At 41.7% G+C, this 22326-nt stretch overlaps 1 protein-coding gene across 14 annotated transcripts in view; it reads left to right on the top strand.

Moving 5' to 3' along the window:
- Nucleotides 1-22326, top strand: part of NIN (ninein) — a 106979-nt gene that overhangs the window by 34270 nt on the left and 50383 nt on the right. For all 14 annotated transcript variants that reach the window (XR_014015474.1, XM_081229957.1, XM_081229958.1 and 11 more), the window contains 2 exons: nucleotides 18244-18283; nucleotides 19930-20120. Coding sequence is in view for 13 of the 14 variants with exons in the window: in XM_081229957.1 (XP_081086083.1) it covers nucleotides 18244-18283; nucleotides 19930-20120 (231 nt within the window). In the remaining variant the exon portion in view is untranslated. The remainder of the gene's footprint in view (nucleotides 1-18243; nucleotides 18284-19929; nucleotides 20121-22326) is intronic.

Below are 22326 nucleotides of genomic sequence, written 5' to 3'. Positions count from 1 at the left end.
TTAATTGCTGAAAGTGGACTCAAACCAAAGTTCATCCAGCTGCTTTCTTGCCTAAAAATGAAGTGTTTTGCTAGCTGAATGGAGCCTGTCAGTTTTCAAGTTGATTCATCACTTTACAAGGTTAATAGAATCATGTGTGATGTTTTTGATGTTCCTCTTGGCCGTAAGAAGGGCCAGCCCCAGCTTCATGCAGTAACCATGGCCATGGGTCACGTGCGCTGCCCTCATGGGCTGTGGCATAATTTCTTCAGCATCCGTCTTGTTGCATCCTGTTGTGTCAAGATAGCGCTCCTGTTTCCTGGCTGGTTTCTGCAATAGCCTCAGCAGTTGAGGGCCACTCAGTTGGCCAACACAGTTCAAGCTCTGGGCAGCATGGCCTTGCTCTAGAAACCCTCCTCCCTTCTACAGAAGCTGTCTAGGGCTCAGTGGAGTGCCAGGTCATCTTCCCTTTTCTAGAGTGGCCCTCAGGTCGGGAAGATGAGGAGAGCAAGATTCTCAATGAACTGTGGGATTTGTTTATTCTTAACTTACAAGGAGTTCAGAACCTGTCAGGAGTTCTTTATTGTACTTCTGGCTTTTTTTCTCCCTTTTGGTTGCTTCAGGCCCATTTGTCTCCTGCCCGTGGGTGTTAAGAATTTTTTCCTTGGGTGTGTTTGTTATCAGGGACTCATACCTCATCTCAGTGCTGCTGGGCAGTATTGAAGGTGGGAGGGGGCTGGGTCTCCCGTGACATGAATATTTCATGAGGAGTAGTGAGATGGGGAGCTGGAGACAAGCCTTCTTGGTTTGACTGTGGGTTTCTTTTGACTCCTGGGTCCTGGCTTAGGGGTTCCTAGCTTGCCCTGAGACTGCAGTTTCTCCTGTCCTCAGACAGGCCTCATTTTTCCTGAAGACCAGAGGACCTGAATCTGTTGTCAGAAGTTCTGTGGAGGAGAAGTCTGGCTGTTGCTACCCAACAGGAGACTGATTTCAGCCCTAAGATGAATCAAGTAATTATCTCATTTATCTGAGGACTTGGGAGGGGTACAGTGCAATGGAATGGTGTCACAAGCCACCTATAAAAGCTGTCCTCATGGTGGCTCGCTTCCTTCTAGGAACTCATCCTGTAGGGATATGTGAGCAGATAGTCATCTGAAGGGATAAAAGAGTAATCCCTTCCCTGCTTCCCTCTGGGGTTGTTCAAGAGTTGGGGAATTGCTAAGAGTGGACATTTCATTCCTAGGCTCCTGGACTAGTGGTTCACAATGTTCTTTATGCATCGTTGTTTGGAAGGCCTTCTCCCACATGTACAACAAATATTTACTTATTTATTTATTCATTCATTCATTCATTCATTTATTGGCTGTGTTGGGCCTTCGTTGCTGTGCGCGGGCTTTCTCTAGTTGTGGCGAGCAGGGGCTACTCTTCTTTACGGTGCACGGGCTTCTCATTGCAGTGGCTTCTCTTGTTGCAGAGCATGGGCTCTAGGCTCCCGGGCTTTAGTATTGTGGCACGTGGGCTCAGTAGTTGTGGCTCGTGAGCTCTAGAGCGCAGGCTCAGTAGTTGTGGCGCACGGGCTTAGTTGCTCCGCGGCATGTGGGATCTTCCCGGACCAGGGCTTGAACCCATGTCCCTGCATTGTCAGGCAGATTCTTAACCACTGTGCCACCAGGGAAGCCCATGTACAATAAATTTATAGGTAATTCTCAGTAGTCATGATTCTCTGTAGTCTACTTGCAACTCCACCATTTCCCGCTCATCCAAGAAAACAGAAATGCAGGCAAGTAAGAGTGATGCTATTGTAGAGATTGCTTTCAAGCACCTAAATTTTTAACGTAAGTTCCACGTGAAGATCCAGGCTTCTTTAGTTACAGCAGTTTGGAACTCCCCCCATGACCATTCATGGTGCACCACTGTGATGGCTTGGGTGAGAACCCATGTTGTGACTGTGGGATCGCAAGTGCTTCACACTTTGGCCTCATCCGCTGAATAGAATATATAAGTCTTAACCTTGTTATGAGGTTGTGTTCGACTTTTGTTTCAGTCCGCATGTTAAAGCCCGAACATAAATTGTAAACATTTTAATCATCTCCACCCTCCCCTCCCCCCAGCTTTGTTCAGGCAGTTTCTTTCCTGATGAAACAGAAAATATCTAACCTAACTATTAAGTGTGCCTCCCCTACCAAGTTTACTTTACAAGGCCCTAAAGCCTTTGCACAGGGAAAGGCCACTGTAATCTTGCTAAATTTTCAGCACTAAAATGTGTATTTCAGAATTTCATTTAGAAACCCTGAAGCAAAATGTGCTAGTTCACAATTGACAGGTGGGTTCCACTGTCTGGCTGAAATGTGCATTCACCTTCCAATTTACTGTGTTTACCTGGCAAATGGATCCCTTGGGAGTCTGACCTCTCATCTGGGGTGGTATTGAAAGGAAAGTGGTGATTTTTCTTTGTTTGTGGGATCATTTTCACTCAAGGCAATTCAGTTGGACATTCTATTCTGAATTAATCCAGACTAACAAAGGGCACATTCTGGAATTTTAGATTCTGAAGAGTATATATTCCCACCTCACCCCCATATATGCATATATGCAGTGGCTACTGAACTGACCTTGAATTTTATAAGGGTTTCTTCTAAGGGTAGCTGGAAGTTGGGGAGAAAAACAAAACTAATTCTTGGTTTTATTCTGCATTACTCAGACATGGTAGGAAAGGTTGACAATTAATACAATTGGGGCAGGGCCACTTTGCTTTCTGCCCTTGTTCAAAACAGGGGACACCTTGTTAACTGTTTTCCTCCACAGGGAATAAACTGGGTCTAGTAAGATTCTTATCAAGAGCCAGAGGCTTTAAACAATGATTTCTTCAACTGTAGACAATAGTAGTGTAAGCCAAAACCGTGCAGTTTAAGTGAGGACCTGAGAGAAAAGTTAAAGCCCATTGCTTCATTCAGCGGAGAATGGACAAGCAAATCAAGCCCTTGTGTCGGACTGTGAGGGTAGGAGGATGAGTGGTCGTTATTTAAAAACAAAAACAGAAACACAAAGAACCCCCAAACTGATTTTACTACCCTCCATAAAATCAATCTTCTTCCAGAAGTGCAAAACTGACTTGTGTCCCCCTTTTGTTCATTTTCATATATGCATAACTTTGTGGTTGAACTTCATAAATTATTCATTTACATTGTATAGAGTAAATATTTAATTCTGGAGCAAACTTCTTAATGACTGAGAGAAGTTTTTCTAAGAGCTTTTGTAGTTGAAATGCACCTATTTTCCAGTTACTCGCCTGTTACATTTTTTGTTCTAGTCTTTGACAAAGTAAGCAATTTCATTACTGATGCCATTCGTTTCCATCAGATAATATGACATCATCAGGATAGGTTTTTTTTTTTTTTTCCCCTTTATATTTCTTGAGTATTATTAGATCATCTCCAGCTATTCTCAGAGATGAAACACTCATTCAAGATGCAACTATACATCACTTGAAAGTGATATAAAGAAGCCCCTTCAAAGCTAATAAGATGTTTTCATTCTAACACAGATTCAGCTTTCAGACTTTCAGGCTTTGCTGTTCTGCTAAGTCCTCCTGACTTGATCCCAGAGGAAATTTCCTTGGAGTCTAGCCCTCATTCTCACCTCCTTGCAGGTCAACAATTTCTAATATTTATTTTCTAACTAGAAAATAAAATAGACAACACATCAAAAATTAACAAGTTAATTTTAATGCTAATAGTAACATTTTCCAACTATACCATTAAGTCTTTTTCAAATAGGAGAGCAGTATTCACTATCTGTTGAGAACAACTCTGATAAGCAGGATACCACAAGCAAATGTATGAAAGAATCCCTTTCCTGTAAGGACTTTAAAATCCAGTGAAACAAAACCAGTCCCCAACCTTGGTAGAAGAGGCTTAAGGCTGGGATTCCTTTAGATTCAGCATTCCTTCACACTGGCAGTACTGAAGGCTGTTTGGCAGGACTCATCTAAATGTGTGTGCATTTAAAAATCATACACTAATTCTTGTTATCCGCAACACTTACTTGTAGCTTTTAACTGCTTTTAAAGATAAAGGAACTGATTTGCATTCTAGTCATGACAGCCCTGCAACTGAGCAGCTTGTCCCTGGGTTCAGAATAGAGAGATTGGGAGCGGGGCTGTCAGGCCCCCTTTCATCGCCCCTTTGCCTTCCTTCAGATGCGGGAGAGGTGGAGATGAAGTCCTAAGAAGCGTGTCCCTGCAGGAACAGTAGCCAGCCTTGCTGGGTGCACTTAGCTTCCAGTACCTGCCCAGAGCACGGGCTTTGTCAGTATTTAGGATTGTTAGTTAAATATGCTACAGATGCTGTGTTTTTAAAAGTCCTAAGGTTTCCATCATAAGTATCTCCTAAACTGATCCTGTTTTTCTGCAGAGACTTCCTGTGCTTAAGTGTGCTGCTCTTGTAAAATGGACACTATGGCTCAGTGTGCTGGGGGAGCTTTGTTGCTTTAATAAATTTCTTTTCTCTTCTCTCTGGGCTTGCAAGACTTTTCCTTTTACCAAAAAAAAAAAAAAAAAAAAATCTGCTTAAGGCTGCTGAGATCAGTTCAGCAACCTCTGCTGGGAAAGAATAGCCCCGTGTGTGCCCCCGGTAATCGCTTTAATTAGCCGAACATTCTGAGGGGCACAGAGGTCTGCGTCAGAGCAGATGGCTGGTGGGTCTGCAGCTGGGCTCCTGTGGGCAGGGGCTGCACCAGACCCACAGGCTGCAGATGCTGGCCCGGCCTCGGGGCTGGAAGCCCTGGGATCCAAGAGGCTCGGGCCATCTGTTCCGCCGTCCAGTGAAGCAGGTGTCCTTCCAAAGAAAGCATTCCTGAAAGCAGTGCAGCCCACAGGTGCAGGGCACCCTCGTCCAGCTGTAGGACAGCCCGAGAGCTGACCACAGTGGCCAGCATGACTGAAACGCATAGCCCACGGCGGGGGTGTGTGGGACTCCCTTTGTCTGCCTACCTGGCGGTGCAGGGCACTTCTTTCTGCAGCAGCCATTTTAGGACCGGGCAACCTCTGACCGTCTCCCCTCTGTCTGCTCTCACGGGGCCTATTGGCCAGCACACATGGCATGGTGGGCCCTGCCAGATGTGGCCACCCAGGGGACACTGTCCACAGCACGGAGGGCCCCGGGGAGGCCCTGCTCCTACGTTGAATCAAAAGTTGATTGCTTCATCACAACTAACACACTTAAAGCTGGAGTTTCTACAGAGTTTCTTCTGGGTTTGTTCTTAAAGCTGACACTGGTCTGTCTGCTGTTTCTTTCCTCTGCCATTGTCCTAGTGTTGAACACCCAGGTAGTAGGAATAGTAATTATAAAATTTATTTACATAACAGACAGCACTTAATTTGCAGCAGGCACTGTTTCAAGTGCTTTCCAAAAACTAGCACACCCTCGTAGGTAGGTATTATTCACTTACCCCCGAGGAAACTGAGGCACACACGGATTAAGTAACTTGCCCAAGCTTGCACAGCCAGTAAGTGAAGAGTCCGGCTCTGGAGTCTAAACCCTTAACCACTTCATTGTTCTGGCTGAAATAATAACAAGAGCTAACATTTCCTAAGAGCCAGGCATATGCCTCCATGTCCCTATCAGGTGGGTCACTCCCACTTCGCAGATGAAGTAAGGTATCGAGGGGTCACACAAAGTGGCAGGGCCAGACTTAACCCTGGCAATCTCCCCGGCTACCATTTTGCCTCCAGAGTCAGGAATTGCTGAATGATTTTTTTAAAATTTATTAATATCCATTCTTTCTCCAGTGAGAGGCTACATAAGATTTCAAAGGAAAAAGTTGAAAATCCTTTTTTATGAATAGTATGGAGAACACATCCCAGCAATTGCCACCCCCTTCCTCTCCCACTTTTCCAGAGGTGTTTGCGATTACCTCCCTTCCAGTACTCATGGCTGATCTGTGTCTAGAGGCCATCTGCCAGGCTTTCACTGTGCTGGGTAAACCGTCAGCAATTAAAAGACCTTGTTCCAGAGTGATGCCTCCTTTTATTGGTGGCGTTCCAGTAGCCGAATGATCAAATCCCCCCCAACCTTCTAACCTGCCTTCCCTTCCCTCTCCCCCTGCTTTTTAATTGGAACTACTGGCCCCAGGCAGTGAGAATGAAAATAAAAGAGCCGTGAATGAATTGAATCTGCTCCCACCCACCCCCCACCCCACTGAAAATGCAATTTAATAACAAACATTCAGCCACCCATGTGCTTACCCCTTCTTAAAGGAATAGGCCCTTGGGGGAGACAGGGAAGAAGCATAACAAAACATCTGGGTGGCAAACTCAATCTCCAGTTGAAGTGGTCTTGGAATGAAAATGTAGCTCTTAGCATAAGCTTGCTTCTCCTTCTAGCAGGGATCTTAGCTGGATCTAGGCTTCTTACACAGGGCCATGGAGAAATGCTTGGGAAATCATTACCCTTGGAGATGTTAAAATAAGTTATCCCTTACCTTGCCAATACTTGCCCTAAGAGTTCGTGTGAAATCACTTAAACTGCTGTACCTGACGCCATTGGGTTAGGCTGTCTGAAGAATGCCTCTTTGGATGGCTGTGGTCACAGTCCCCAAGGCAGGTCTCAAGGCGAGTGTCCTTGATCTTCCCACACTCTGCTAAGTTTAGGAGGCATTGGCACAGAGCAGCTTTCACCCTCCTGAAAGTGCCTGGACCTCCCACCAAGCATGGTCTCTCCATCACAGGTCACAGTACAGGAGGACGTGGCTGACTAGCAGAGTGGTACATACCAAGGCCACAGAAGTTTCTCTTTCTCGCCACCCCCAGGTCACAGGGAATTCATTTAGTGAGAATTCAGGGGCAGGTGGGCAAAAGAAATAGTGAAGTTGTACCTATTTATATGGTATAAACAACATTTATAACAGTAAGGGAAATAAAATGGTTTCCCATATTCCCTCAACCAAGTATATATATATATATACTTATTGTCTCTGTTTCCTTCCAGTCTTTGTCTAATTGTATAAATGTTTTTTTTTCCAGTGGTAATCATAGTGTTGATGACATTTTTGTTGTGGTCTTCCATTTAACATTTCATGTTTTTCATGCTCCTACATGGTTTTATAATTATACTTTTATCGACTACATTATGATGTATCATTATACTTTATGCCCCATTGTTGAATATTTAAATTGTTTTCAGTACTTTACTTTTACAGAAAGTGCTAAATGTACATATTTACATATATACTTTTTTTCTTTCTTTGATTTTATTGCCATCAGGAATCATATGAAACTGGATCAAAGAGCATGAACATTTTCATGACTTTTGATACATAAAGCCATTTTCTTTACTAAAAGAGTAATATCGATTTATATTGTTACCAGTAACATAAACAGGCCTATTTTAAATCATAACCTTGTTGGTAATAGGAGTTATATTCTTAAATACTTTGCTAATTTAATGGGAACAAAAAGATTCCTTGGTTTTAATTTATACTTCTTTGATTGCTATTGAAATGAACCTTTCCCCATATCTGTTTAATTGTGTTGCCTCTTATGTGAATTGTCTGTTTGTATTCTTTGCATATCTGCTGGATACTTGGCACTTTTCTTACAAATTTATATAAATAACTGGTACTCCCCAGGGTCACTCAAATTAGTGCTTTAAGTTTGAACATGGTAATGAAAAAAACCTGCAAATATAAACCTAACATATACTACATAAACATGTGTCCAAGAAAAATAATATCAAATTTTATAGTGCTTATTAGGTGCCAGGCACAATTCTAAGCATTTTACCCAGCTCTGTGAAATATGTACTACTTTATTCCCATTTTATAGATGGAGAAACTGAGGCAAAAGAGGTTAAGAAACTTATCCAAGGTTAACCCAGTTAGTAAGCCAGGATTCAGAGCCAGGCAGTCTGGCTTCCAACCTCGATTTCTTACTAGTTAGAGGTGAGAATCAGGGCAAGAGGGCAGCCGGGAAGAGTAGATCAGATAAGGCACCCAGTTGCATAGACTCATGAGATGTTGGAAACTGTATATTGGAGCCTCTTGCTCCTTTGAACTAATTAATTGCTCACTGGTTTCAAATGGATCAAGAAGTAAGTGAGCAAATGTAAGAAATAGGCTGCACCCTGGGAAGACGGAGACCTCAGCACCAGGCAGCAAGAAAAGAGCTTTGGGACGCTGTCCAGTACTGTTTGGCCAATCCCCTCTCCTCTCTGTCTTCCTGGCTTCTGCTCCGACAATTACCTTTCTTGTCTGCCCCATTCTGTTTGTACGATTCTGGGCAGAGGAGGAATAGGGCTCCAGAGAGGGCCCAGTCTAGACAGGCCAGGCTATGGGAACACTTGTTGGCTGAGTGGCCTTGGCCAAGTCACTTCATGGTTAGAGGGTCACAGCCCTTCCTCTCTGAGCTGAGACCTCCTTTCATGTGATTTCTGTTCCTGCAGTCACTAAGCAACACATATTTATCGAGGGACTACTAGGTGCCGGGTGATGTGCTTGGGCATGAGGATACAGCAGAGAAGACAGGCACAGACTCTTCCCTCAGAGAGCTTGTCATCTGGGTTGGGCAGGGCAGGGGAATCAAAAGAGACAATAAGATCACTACAATAGACGAAGCTGACTGGCTGGGGGCCGTGGAGGGTGCTTTGGCAAAGCCAAGAAAGAGCAATTAACCCAGTGTGGGAGGTTGGAAATAGCTGCCCTATTTGGTCTGGGGAGGGGGGAAGGGAGCCTCGTGGCTGGACGGTAAAAAAAAAAAAGAAAAAAAAAATGTAAGAAATAAACTTTTCGGTAGCAAGATACATACCTTGTTGCTTTCTTACCAAGGATTTTTTGAAGGTATGTGTTTGCATTTTTCCAGCTGTGTATCCCAGCAGGGGCTTGTCCAGTGATACGTATTCTCCTGCCATTTCTCATGTCAGCTTGTGCTGTTAAAAATCATCCCTTACTAGTAATTTGGTAGGTTTTATTTTGATGGTTCTTAGATGATAGAGACCTATTTTTTTTGGCTTTTTAAAAATTTTAATATTTTTTTAATTGCAGTATAGTTGACTTACAATGCTGTGCCAGTCTCTGCTGTACAGCAAAGTGACTCAGTTGTACACATACATTTTTTTTAATATTCTTTTCCATTATGGTTTATCACAGGATATTAAATATAGTTCCCTGTGTTATACAGTAGGACCTTGTTGTTTATCCATCCTATATATAATAGTTTACATCTGCTAATCCCAAACTCCCAGTCCTTCCCTCCCCCTTTTTTATGGCTGAGTAGTATTCCATTGTATATATGTACCACATCTTCTTTATCCATTCATCTGTCAATGGACATTTTGGTTGTTTTCATGTTTTGGCTATTGTGAATAGTGCTGCTATGAACATAAGGGTTCATGTACCTTTTTGAATTATAGTTTTGTCTGGGTATATGCCCAGGAGTGGGATTGCTGGATCATAGAGTAATTCTATTTTTAGTTTTCTGAGGAACCTCCACACTGTTTTCCATAGTGGCTGCACCAGCTTACATTCCCAGCAATAGTGTAGGAGTGTTCTCTTTTCTCCACACTCTCTCTAGCATTTGTTATGTGTAGACATTCTAATGATGGCCATTCTGACTGGTGTGAGGTGATACCTCACTGTACTTTTGATTTCCATTTCTCTAATAATTAGTGATGGTGTGCATCTTTTCATGTGTCTACTGGCCATCTGCATGTCTTCTTTGGAGAAATGTCTATTAAGGTCTTCAGCCCATTTTTCAATTGGGTTGTTTTTCTGTTGTTGAGTTGTATGAGCTGTTTGTATATCTTGGAGATTAAGCCCTTGTCTGTTGCATCACTTGCAAATATTTTCTCTCATTCCATAGGTTGTCTTTTCATTTTTGTTTTCGTTGTTGTTGTTGTTGTTTTTATGGTTTCCTTTGCTGTGCAAAAGCCTGTATGTTTGATTAGGTCCCATTTGTTTATTTTTGTTTTCATTTCTATTGCCCTGGGAGACTGACCTAAGAAAACATTGGTACAATTTATGTCAGAGAATGTTTTGCCTATGCTCTCTTCTAGGAGTTTTATGGTGTCATGTTTTATGTTTAACTCTTTAAGCCATTTTCAGTTTATTTTTTTGGATGGTTTGAGTGTGTTTTCTAATTTCATTGATTTACATGTAGCTGTCCAACTTTCCCAACACCACTATTTTATTTGTGTTAGGTGGATTGAATAGATTTCATTTTAGGGTGTTTCCAACTTATATACTGAATACTGAATTTTCACCATTTTGGGTGCCAAAGTAGTACAAGCATTTCAATCATTTGCTCTATTGGGTGAGGAAGTAAATGTGGAGGGACAGACAGGCAGGATGCTTTTATTCGTGGGGCTTTATTGACTTAAAACTTTAAAAATAAAAACAGGAGGGGACCTTCAAGATGGTAGAGGAGTAAGACGTGGAGATCACCTTCCTTCCCACAAATACATCAAAAATGCATCTACACATGGAGCAACTCCTACAAAACACCTACTGAATGCTGGCAGAAGACCTCAGACTTCCCCAAAGGCAGGAAACTCCCCACGTACCTGGCCAAGTGGCTGACAGGGTCTTGGTGCTCTGGCTGGGTGTCAGGCCTGAGCCTCTGAAGTGGGAGAGCTGAGTTCAGGACACTGGTCTACCAGAGACCTCCCGGCCCCACGTAATATCAAACAGCAAAAGCTCCCCCAGAGATCTCCATCTCAATGCTAAGACCCAGCTCCACACAACAACCAGGAAGCTACAGTGCTGGACACCCTATGTCAAACAATGGCAAGACAGGAACACAACCCCACCCATTAGCAGAGAGGCTCCCTAAAATCATAATAAGTTCACAGACACACCAAAACACACCACTGGCGGTGGTCCTGCCCACCAGAAATACAAGATCCAGTCTCATCCACCAGAACACAGGCATCAGTACCCTCACCAAGAAAACCTACACAACCCACTGAACCAACCTTACCCACTGGGGGCAGACACCAAAAACAACAGGAGCTACGAACCTGCAGCCTGTGAAAAGCACACCCCAAACATAGGAAGTTAAGCAAAATGAGAAGACAGAGAAATACACACCAGATGAAGGAGCAGGGTAAGAACCCGCCAGACCAAACAAATGAAGAGGAAATAGGTAGCCTACCTGAAAAAGAATTCAGAATAATGATAGTAAAGATGATCCAAAATCTTGGAAATAGAATGGACAAAATACAAGAAATGTTTAACGAGGACCTAGAAGAACTAAAGAGCAAACAAACAACGATGAACAACACAATAAATGAAATTTAAAATTCTCCAGGAGGAATTGATAGCAGAATAACTGTGGCAGAAGAACGGATAAGTGACCCAGAAGATAAAATAGTGGAAATAACTACTGCAGAGCAGAATAAAGAAAAAAGAATGAAGAGAATTGAGGACAGTCTCAGAGACCTCTGGGACAACCTTAAACACACCAACATTCGAATTATAGGGGTCCCAGAAGAAGAAGAGAAAAGAAAAGGGACTGAGAAAATATTTGAAGAGATTATAGTTGAAAACTTCCCTAATATGGGAAAGGAAATAGCCAATCAAGTCCAGGAAGCACAGAGACTCCCATACAGGATAAATCCAAGGATAAACAGGCCAAGACACATATTAATCAAACTATCAAGAATTAAATACAAAGGAAAAATATTAAAAGCAGCAAAGGAAGAGCAACAAATAACATACAAGGGAATCCTCATAAGGTTAACAGCTGATCTTTCAGTAGAAACTCTGCAAGCCAGAAAGGAGTAGCAGGACATATTTAAAGTGATGAAAGGGAAAAATCTACAACCAAGATTACTCTACCCAGCAAGGATCTCATTCAGATTTGATGGAGAAATTAAAACGTTTACAGACAAGCAAAAACTAAGAGAACTCAGCACCACAAAACGAGCTTTAGAACAAATGCTAAAGGAACTTCTCTAGGCAGGAAACACAAGAGAAGGAAAAGACCTACAATAACAAACCCAAAACAATTAAGAAAATGGTAATAGGAACATACATATCAATAACTACCTTGAATGTAAATGGATAAATGCTCCAGCCAAAAGACATAGACTGGCTGAATGGATACAAAAAAAAGACCCGTATATATGCTGTCTACAAGAAACCCACTTCAGACCTAGGGACACATACAGACTGAAAGTGAGGGGATGGAAAAAGATATCCCATGCAAATGGAAATCAAGAGAAAGCTGGAGTAGCAATTCTCATATCAGACAAAATAGACTTTAAAACAAAGACTATTACAGGAGACAAAGAAGGACACTACATAATGACCAAGGGATCAATGCAAGAAGAAGATATAACAATTGTAAATATTTATGTACCCAACATAGGAGCACCGCAATTTATAAGGCAAATGCTAACAGCCATAAAAGGGGAAATCGACAGTAACACAATCATAGTAGGGGACTTTAACACCCCACTTTCACCAATGGACAGATCATCCAAAATGAAAATAAATAAGGAAACACAAGCTTTAAATGACACATTAAACGAGATGGACTTAATTGATATTTTTAGGACATTCCATCCAAAAACAACAGAATACACTTGCTTCTCAAGTGCTCATGGAACATTCTTCAGGATAGACCATATCTTTGGTCACAAATCAAGCCTTGGTAAATTTAAGAAAATTGAAATCGTATGAAGTATCTTTTCCAACCACAACGCTATGAGACTAGATATCAATTACGGGAAAAAAACTGTAAAAAATACAAACACATGGAGGCTAAACAATACACTACTTAATAACCAAGTGATCACTGAAGAAATCAAAGAGGAAATCACAAAATGCCTAGAAACAAATGACAATGGAGACACGACGATCCAAAACCTATGGGATGCAGCAAAAACAGTTCTAAGAGGGAAGTTTTTAGCAATACAATCCTACCTCAAGAAACAAGAAACGTCTCAAATAAACAACCTAACTTTAAACCTAAAGCAATTAGAGAAAGAAGAACAAAAGAAAACCCAGAGTTAGCAGAAGGAAAGAAATCATAATGATCAGATCAGAAATAAATGAAAAAGAAACGAAAGAACAATAGCAAAGATCAATAAAACTAAAAGCTAGTTCTTTAAGAGAGAAACAAAATTGATAAACCATTAGCCAGACTCATAAAGAAAAAAAGGGTGAAGACTCAAACCAATAGAATTAGAAATGAAAAAGTAGAAGTAACACCTGACACTGCAGAAATACAAAGGATCATGAGAGATTACTACAAGCAACTGTATGCCAATAAAATGGACAACCTGGAAGAAATGGACAAATTCTTAGAAAAGCACAAGCTTCCGAGACTGAACCAGGAAGAAATAGAAAATATAAACAGACCAATCACAAGTGCTGAGATTGAAACTGTGATAAAAAATCTTCCAACAAACAAAAGCCCAGGACCAGATGGCTTCACAGGCGAATTCTGTCAAACATTTAGAGAAGAGCTAAAACCTGTCCTTCTCAAACTCTTCCAAAATATAGCAGAGGGAGGAACGCTCCCAAACTCATTCTACGAGGCCACCATCACCCTGATACCAAAACCAGACAAGGATGTCACAGAGAGAGAAAACTACAGGCTAATATCACTGATGAACATAGATGCAAAAATCCTCAACAAAATACTAGCAAACAGAATCCAACAGCACATTAAAAGGATCATACACTATGATCAAGTGGGGTTTATCCCAGGAATGCAAGGATTCTTCAATATATGCAAATCGATCAATGTGATACACCATATTAACAAATTGAAGAATAAAAACCATATGATCATCTCAATAGATGCAGAAAAAGCTTTTGTCAAAATCCAACACCCATTTATGATTAAAAACCCTCCAGAAAGTAGGCATAGAGGGAACTTACCTCAGCATAATAAAGGCCATGTATGACAAACCCACAGCCAGCATCGTCCTCAATGGTGAAAAACTGAAACCATTTCCTCTAAGATCAGGAACAAGACAAGGTTGCCCACTCTCAGCACTATTATTCAACATAGTTTTGGAAGTTTTAGCCACAGCAATCAGAGAAGAAAAGGAAATAAAAGGAATCCAAATTGGGAAAGAAGAAGTAAAGCTGTCACTGTTTGCAGGTGACATGATACTATACATACAGAATCCTAAAGGTGCTACCAGAAAACTACTAGAGCTAATCAATGAGTCTGGTAGAGTTGCAGGACACAAAATTAATGCACAGAAATCTCTGGCATTCCTATACACTAGTGATGAAAAATCTGAAAGAGAAATTAAGGAAACACTCCCATTTACCATTGCAACAAACAGAATAAAATACCTAGGAATAAACCTACCTAAGGAGATAAAAGACCTGTATGCACAAAACTATAAGACACTGATGAAAGAAATTAAAGATGATACAAACAGTTGAAGAGATATACCATGTTCTTGGATTGGAAGAATCAACATTGTGAAAATGACTCTACTACCCAAAGTAATCTACAGGTTCAGTGCAATCCCTATCAAACTACCAATGGCATTTTTCACAGAACTAGAACAAAAAATTGCACAATTTGTATGGAAACACAAAAGACCCTGAATAGCCAAAGCAATCTTTTTTTTTTTTTTTTTTGCGGTACACGGGCCTCTCACTACTCTGGCTTCTCCCGTTGTGGAGCACAGGTTCCAGATGCGCAGGCTCAGTGGCCATGGCTCACGGACCCAGCCGCTCTGCGGCATGTGGGATCTTCCCGGACCGGGGCACGAACCCGTGTCCCCTGCATTGGCAGGCGGACTCTCAACCACTATGCCACCAGGGAAGCCCTAGCCAAAGCAATCTTAAAAAAGAAAAACAGAGCTGGAGAAGTCAGGCTCCCTGACTTCAGACTATACTACAAAGCTACAATAATCAAGACAGTATGGTACTGGCAAAAAACCCACAGAAATATAGATCAGTGGAACAGGATAGAAATCCCAGAGATAAACCCACACACGTATGGTCGCCTTATCTTTGATAAAGGAGGCAAGAATATACAATGGAGAAAAGACAGCCTCTTCAATAAGTGGTGCTGGGAAAACTGGACAGCTACATGTAAAAGAATGAAATTAGAACACTCCCTAACACTCTACACAAAAAGTAAACTCAAAATGGCTTAAAGACCTAAATGTAAGGCCAAACACTATCATACTCTTAAATAAAAACATAGGTAGAACATTCTTTGATATAAATCACAGCAAGATCCTCCTAGAGAAATGGAGATAAAACCAAAAATAAACAAATGGGACCTAATGAAACTTAAAAGCTTTTGCACAGCAAAGGAAACCATAACCAAGACGAAAAGACAGTCCTCAGAATGGGAGAAAATATTTGCAAGTGAAGCAACTGACAAAGGATTAATCTCCAAAATATACAAGCGGCTCATGCAGCTCAGTATCAAAAAAACAAACAGCCTAATCCGAAAATAGGCAGAAGCCCTAAACAGATATTTCTCTAAAGAAGATGTACAGATTGCCAACAAAGACATGAAAGGATGCTCAATGTCAGTAATCATTAGAGAAATGCAAATCAAAACTACAATGAGATATCACCTCACACCGTTCATAATGGCCATCATCAAAAAATCTACAAACAGTAGATGCTGGAGAGGGTGTGGAGAAAAGGGAACCCTCTTGCACTGTTGGTGGGAATGTAAATTGGTACAGCCACTATGGAGAACAGTATGGAGGTTCCTTAAGAAACTAAAAATAGAACTACCATATGACCCAGCAATCCCACTACTGGGCATATACCCTGAGAAAACCATAATTCAAAAAAGTCATGTACCACAATGTTCATTGCAGCTCTATTTACAATAGCCAGGATATGGAAGCAACCTAAGTGTCCATCGACAGATGAATGGATAAAGAAGATGTGGCACATATATACGATGGAATATTACTCAGCCATAAAAAGAAATGAAATTGAGTTATTTGTAGTGAGGTGGAAGGACCTAGAGTTTTTCATACAGAGTGAAGTGAGTCAGAAAGAGAAAAACAAATACTGTATGCTAACACGTATATATGGAATCTAAAAAATAAATGGTTCTGAAGCACCTAGGGGCAGGACAGGAATAAAGACGCAGATGTAGAGAATGGAGTTGAGGACACGGGGAGGGGGAAGGGTAAGCTGGGACGAAGTGAGAGAGTAGCAGTGATATATATACACTTCCAAACGTAAAACAGATAGCCAGTGGGAAGCAGCTGCATAGCACAGGGAGATCAGCTCTGTGCTTTGTGACCACCTAGAGGGGTGGGACAGGGAGGATGGGAGGGAGACGGAAGTGGGAAGATATATGGGGATATATGTATACGTAGAGCTGATTCACTTTGTTATACAGCAGAAACTAACACCATTGTAAAGCAATTATACTCCAATAAAGATGTTAAAAAATAAAAATAAAAAAAGTAAAAACAATTGAATTCTGCCCAGAAACAATAGTAAGAAAATCTAGAGTGCTGTTTCCTCCATTGCTCCCTCCCCACCCTCACACCTCATATCCATCCATCAGGGTTGAGATATTTCTTTATGTGGAAATGTAGCCTGATAAAATTGTAATCACAAACAAGTAAAAAAATCACACTGTGCCCCAAATCACCTTCCATAGATATACCATGTATATTAGTGACTTTCAGTTGTACTCTGAATGAGTTGTCGTAGGATTATATATTTTGAATTATAGCCTTTTTAATGTCTCTCTGTGGCAAGAATAATTTATCTCAGTGCTGTCAGTTTGGGGTTTCAGCTCAGTGTGGCAGATTTTGGCGAACTCTTTGAATTGGTGCTATCTTCAGTATCTTTCTGAGTGAAATACGGAACTGTGAAATCCTGGTAGATAGTTGTCCTTCAGTTAAGAGGAGAGCAACAAAATAGATGTGCCTAGGTTGCCTGAAAGAACTTCAACTCATATCAACTTGAACAAGCTACTGAAATATTTAACCTAAGAATTTTAGGTTGCACACTGTCTGCCATGAGGAATCTAGGCTCTGGAGATGGGAGTTAATTAGGCTTATTTTCCTGTTCAGTTCATTACAGGATCTAAGAAATCAGTTCACCTTGTACAGTCCAGCCACCATGGAGAGGAGGCTGGTTATTTGTTCTCAAAGGCAGCTTCATTCATAAAGTTGGATCTTTGCTGAGACAGCAGCAGGTTTTAAACGGGGGAGACACCTCTTCTCAACAGAGTTTCCTGCCTGAGATGATTGTAGAACCTACCAACAGGAGTGATTAGGAAGCTTACTGATGAGGCCGGAGACCACTGTGGACCTACTCGTTGCCAATGGTTGGAAGCAGATCTGTGCATGCTTGCCTGTGGAGCATGGGCTGGATTTTGGTTCTGACCTGTGCCCTGGGCTGGGTGCTTTTGTGCAGTACACAAACTACAACTGTGTACGCTGTGTCTTGGAAAAGACCCAGTAGTAACACAGCACGATAAGGGGACAAAATGATCTAGTTCAGATCAATTTCACTGCTTTTAATGTAGTAATTTACTGCTAACGTACATTTTATTTAACTTGAGCTTTCTAGCCTACCTGCTTTGGGTTGCATCTCTGTCTCCTCACTGTGCTAGAAACACACCAGTCTCACTCATCCTGGTCTCCACACGTCGGCAAATAGTAACTGCTCCTTTCTTTCCACCTGGCTGTCTCCAGCTTATCTCTCAGGTCTCAGTTAGACCTTGCTTCTTGCAGGAAGTCTACCCTGAACTCACAAGGCTGAAGGACACACCCTTCTTGAACTCCCCCATGACAGCACTTACTACACTACAGTATTGTACTCTCTGTTTTCTTGTCTGCATGTCTTTGTCAGCATATAAACTTCTTGAGATAAGAAATATGCTTGTCCTGTTCATAGTTTTATTCCAAAGATGTAGCATAATACCTCACACCCATTAAACATTTATTGAAGAACAAATTCATAAATGCATGCGTACAAACTTCTGTTAGTTGATGGATTCTGAATATTTGCTTCAACCTGATTTTATTGGTTGTGATAGGTTTTGCTGTTGAGTAAGTGATGTCACCTCACAAGTGTGAGAGGCAAATCCTTGGTGCGATGCTGCAGAAGGCTGTGGCGTGTTTCTTAGGAGTCTCCTGTTAATTGGCTTGTTGACTGAGGAGAGCCGACCTGGATGAATGCACTGAAGGGGCCCGAATCATGTGACTCACTCAGATGATGATTTCAGAGCCAGAGAGTGATCGGGTCTTGGAAGAACAGAATTAGTTCTAAAACACACTAATCTTCTCTTGCTTCCTCTAGAACTGGAAGACGCAGCGCAGCGAGGAGTATGAAGCAGAAGGTAGGAATTGAGTGTGCGTGGGGCCTGCCTGGGAAGGAGGGGCTGCCATTCACAGGGCACTCTCCACACCCCCTTCCTGCATCCCTTGCCTTCTTACTAACAGCCTTGCCTGCTGAAGGCCAACTAAGAAATAACCTGAAGAACAACACAGCAACAAAAAATTCATTCCCAGTTGCTAGCTCATAGTTTTAAATCCTTGCATTTAGCATCATGCAAGATGTGACAACTAAGATGTAGAATTTCACTTATGGGTTAATTACTCTCTTACATAGACTTTCACATTAATCTATGAACAATCCAAAACTAAATAGTTACCTATTAAAATGTATCCCTTGACAGGGCTTCCCTGGTGGCGCAGTGGTTAAGAATCCACCTGCCAGTGCAGGGGACACGGGTTCGAGCCCTGGTCTGGGAAGATCCCACATGCCACGGAGCAACTAAGCCCGTGCGCCACGACTACTGAGCCTGCGCTCTAGAGCCCGTGCTCCGCAACAAGAGAAGCCACTGCAGTGAGAAACCTGCGCACCACAACCAAGAGTAGACCCCGCTCGCCGCAACTAGAGAAAGCCCGCGCGCAGCAACGAAGACCCAACACAGCCAAAATAAATAAATAAATTTATATTTTAAAAAAATGTATCCCTTGACAAGTTTCAGATGTATTTAAGATGGATCAAAACACATTGATCTTCTGGCCAGCAGATGGCACTGTGGTTCAGCTGACGGAACCTCAGCCCACTTCACAGCCTACCCTGGATTAACTGTACTTAAGTGTAATTACATGTTCTCTAGGTCTCCAACCTGTAAAGACACAGCGGTGATGGGCTTAATGTCTTTGATAAATAGTGGTAGCACTAAATGCTCTTCTCAACTCTCTAAGGTTCTTCCAGGCACACACAGTCTTGTCAGTAATTAGCTCATGTTTAAGTAATGACTTTACAGAATCTCTAATATGGAAGTAAATTTTAACTAGAAGTGAGAACTTTTAATAGAGGATAAATAAATTTTTATTTTTAAATAAGTAGTTTGATCCTTAAGTCTTCAAATAGAACTTATCCTTAATATACCAATAATTAATAACTTGCCCTGGCAAACATTTATTCTTTCAAGTTGGATTGCTTATAGATCAGAATATTCGTTATGTGTAAAGATTTGGAAACAGGCTAATCTTGCCTTTTATAATCATCTTATGATATTTATCATGAAATTATTTCCTTCTCAGTAAAAGCAGAGCTTAGACTAGAAAGAAAGTGGAGATAATAAAGTCTGGTAGCTATAGCTGAGGTAGGGCATATAAAGCTCCTTAGAATGGCTCTCAACCAGCCTTCTCTTCCGATCACACCAAAGCCTAAGCCTGTGCATATTTTCCTTTGGAATAAAATAAGCCTAGAACCTTGGCATTATTGCACAGGAGATGGTATTTCTTACATAGTATGACTGCCAATGAACAAAAAAGTGTCTGTTGGCCCTAGTTGCAGCCTAAGAACCAATGGTTCCACTTCATCTGAACTTCAGGATCAAATCAACTCAACATCAAATCAACATCTGTAGTCTCTTTCTTATAGCATATATTTTCAAAAAGCACATTTTTCTTTGAGAATAGGCTCTCAGTTCCTTTAGGGACAGCACACTGTATGCTTGTATTTTAGGCCAGTTAAGATTTTGGAACCCAGATGATTTGAATGCCTCACAAAGTGGGCCTTCCCCTCCCCGAGACTGGATAGAAGAGAAACTGCAGGAGGTTTGTGAAGATTTGGGGATCACCCGTGATGGTCACCTAAACCGAAAGAAGCTCATCTCCATCTGTGAGCAGTATGGTTTGCAGAATGTTGATGGAGAGGTAAGCCTTGCATCAGATTTTTATTCAGGAATAGTAATCATGATAAAAGCTAAACTGGCCACAGGCTAGGAATAGCCATATTTTGGTTTCCTGCAGCATGTTACAGAGACTCCATTCTCTTTTTTTCCTGGGAAGTCAGCCATGAAGATCCTGTCTCTGAGGACCTCATGTTGTATTGTGGAAAAGAAAAACTGACAATAGCTGACACTTACTGAACCCGTACTGTGTGCCCCTCACTGTGCTAAGCACATTACCCCACATTACTATCAGACACCAGTTCAGTGTGGCATGATGTCAATCTATTTGTAGATGTGGCATTTGTAGAGCAAAATGTGGGAAAGGGGTAGAGGAAGGACGAAGAGGGGAGCTCAGGAGATTTGAGTTGGGGGCATATTTTGAAGGCCAGGCTGATAAGTTTAGTTTTTTGGAGAGGAGATCTCAATATCACCCCTGGGTTCTTAAGCAGATTAAGTAATAATACATAGGAAAAACTTACTTGCTGAGGGTGGTCTGAACTTCTTTTATGGGGTATAGTGGTGTAAAGAGAGCCTTAGATTAGGAGACCAGCCAGGAGCCATCACAATAATCTGGTCATGAGGAAAGGGAAAAGGGTAGGTTGGTGGTTTTGAAAATGTACAACAGAAGAGTCCTGAAGGAGCCCCCGAAAGACTCTTGCTCGGTAAAATTCTGAACTTTACGTTTTCTAAAAAATTAAGAGGGGTGGCAGGACTGGGTGCGTGAACAGCCATGAAACATAAGAATGTAATTAATTCCAAGATATGTCTTTCAAAGAGCTGAAAATAAGGACTGGAGGGACTTAGAGGTTAGGGCTACAGTTGTAGCTTTGGGAAACTTTTATTATAGTGATATTTGAAACCATGTTATCTGCTTGCTCAGAGGATAAGTGGTATTATTTTCCTAAACCAGAAAGAGGTTTATTATCAAAAGCTTCCAAGTAGTGTAGCCTGCAGAAAAGTTCTTTCCCCCCCTTCTCCCTTGTGTATGTGACCATTGCACACCCTCTGACTACATTTTAATGGCTCAGTCGTCATTTATTTTTCAGTGATGGCTGTTGAGTCATAAAATTAAATTCATCCTCCTAAATTACAAACCAGCGCAGTATGCAGAACCTTGGGTTGTTCTGCCAAGAAATATTTCACAAACTTGGATTATTTATCTAAGAACAAATCTTGGAATAAACTTAGCCATTTGTGGGGAGTTGCATTTTCTTCTGTGGTGGAGATTCCAGAACCCAGGAAATGAAGCAGCACATTTATTTTCTTCTGATGTGAGGATGAGTAAAGGATTGCTAATTGAATGTAGCTTTTAGTGTTTTTCCTCCCCACCAAAATCATGAAACACTATAGTACTTTGTATTACTAGCTCTAGACCACAGCGGAGCTGAAAGTTCAAGATGATCTCATCAGCATACAACTTGGAATCCTAGAATTTTACAACTGAAAGCAATTTTAGATTTAGTCACCCCTCATTTTATAGATAAAGAAAGAGATCACTGCTGCCTGTTGCCATCATCATGAAGGGAAACTAGGTTCACTGTCTTAAGGCTAAAACTAGTGCCCTGCTTTCCAGAAGCAAGGATGACTGTAGGGCAGGGATGGCAAACTGTCACCCTAGCTGCCAAATATGACCCAAGGGCTACGTCGCCTACCCAATGTTTAAAAGTTGAACTTTTTGCTGTACTTTTTTAAATCAGGAGATTTTTCTAAAAATCAGAAGATTTGGCTCCATTTTGCTGGCAGTGAGAAGCAGCTAGCCCCTTTGGACAGGGCATGCACTCGTGTTCCGTTCGCTGGTTTAAAAGGCACTACTTCCTATGTCTCAAGACCATCCTGCCTCATTTATTTACATCACCTTCCTGGCCCCTCAGGGCATTTGTGATCCCTATTCTAGTGCATTATTTCCCAACTTTCACATTGGGAAGTCAACCATCCAAAGACCTGGCCGGTGATGGGGAGTAAGAATGTCCTCAGGGTTCTAGATTCAGCTCCTGCACAGACTGCAGGGGGTGCCCTAGTTGCCCAGCCCTGCCCATCCACCCTCTTCTGAATCCACATCCCTGTATTCACTACTTGTCCACTCCCCCAGTACAATAACTGGTAGGATTTACTTAATCCACCACTTCAAATGGATCAGGTAGGTGATGGGTGTTTAGGCACTCAGGAAGCTGCGCGTTGATTTGGCCAAG

This window comes from Mesoplodon bidens (assembly GCF_964165515.1).
Source record: "Mesoplodon bidens genome assembly, chromosome: 3".
Classification (NCBI taxonomy): Eukaryota; Metazoa; Chordata; class Mammalia; order Artiodactyla; family Ziphiidae; genus Mesoplodon; species Mesoplodon bidens.
Note: the sequence above shows the minus strand (reverse complement) of the source record. Positions and strands in the feature narration are given on the sequence as shown.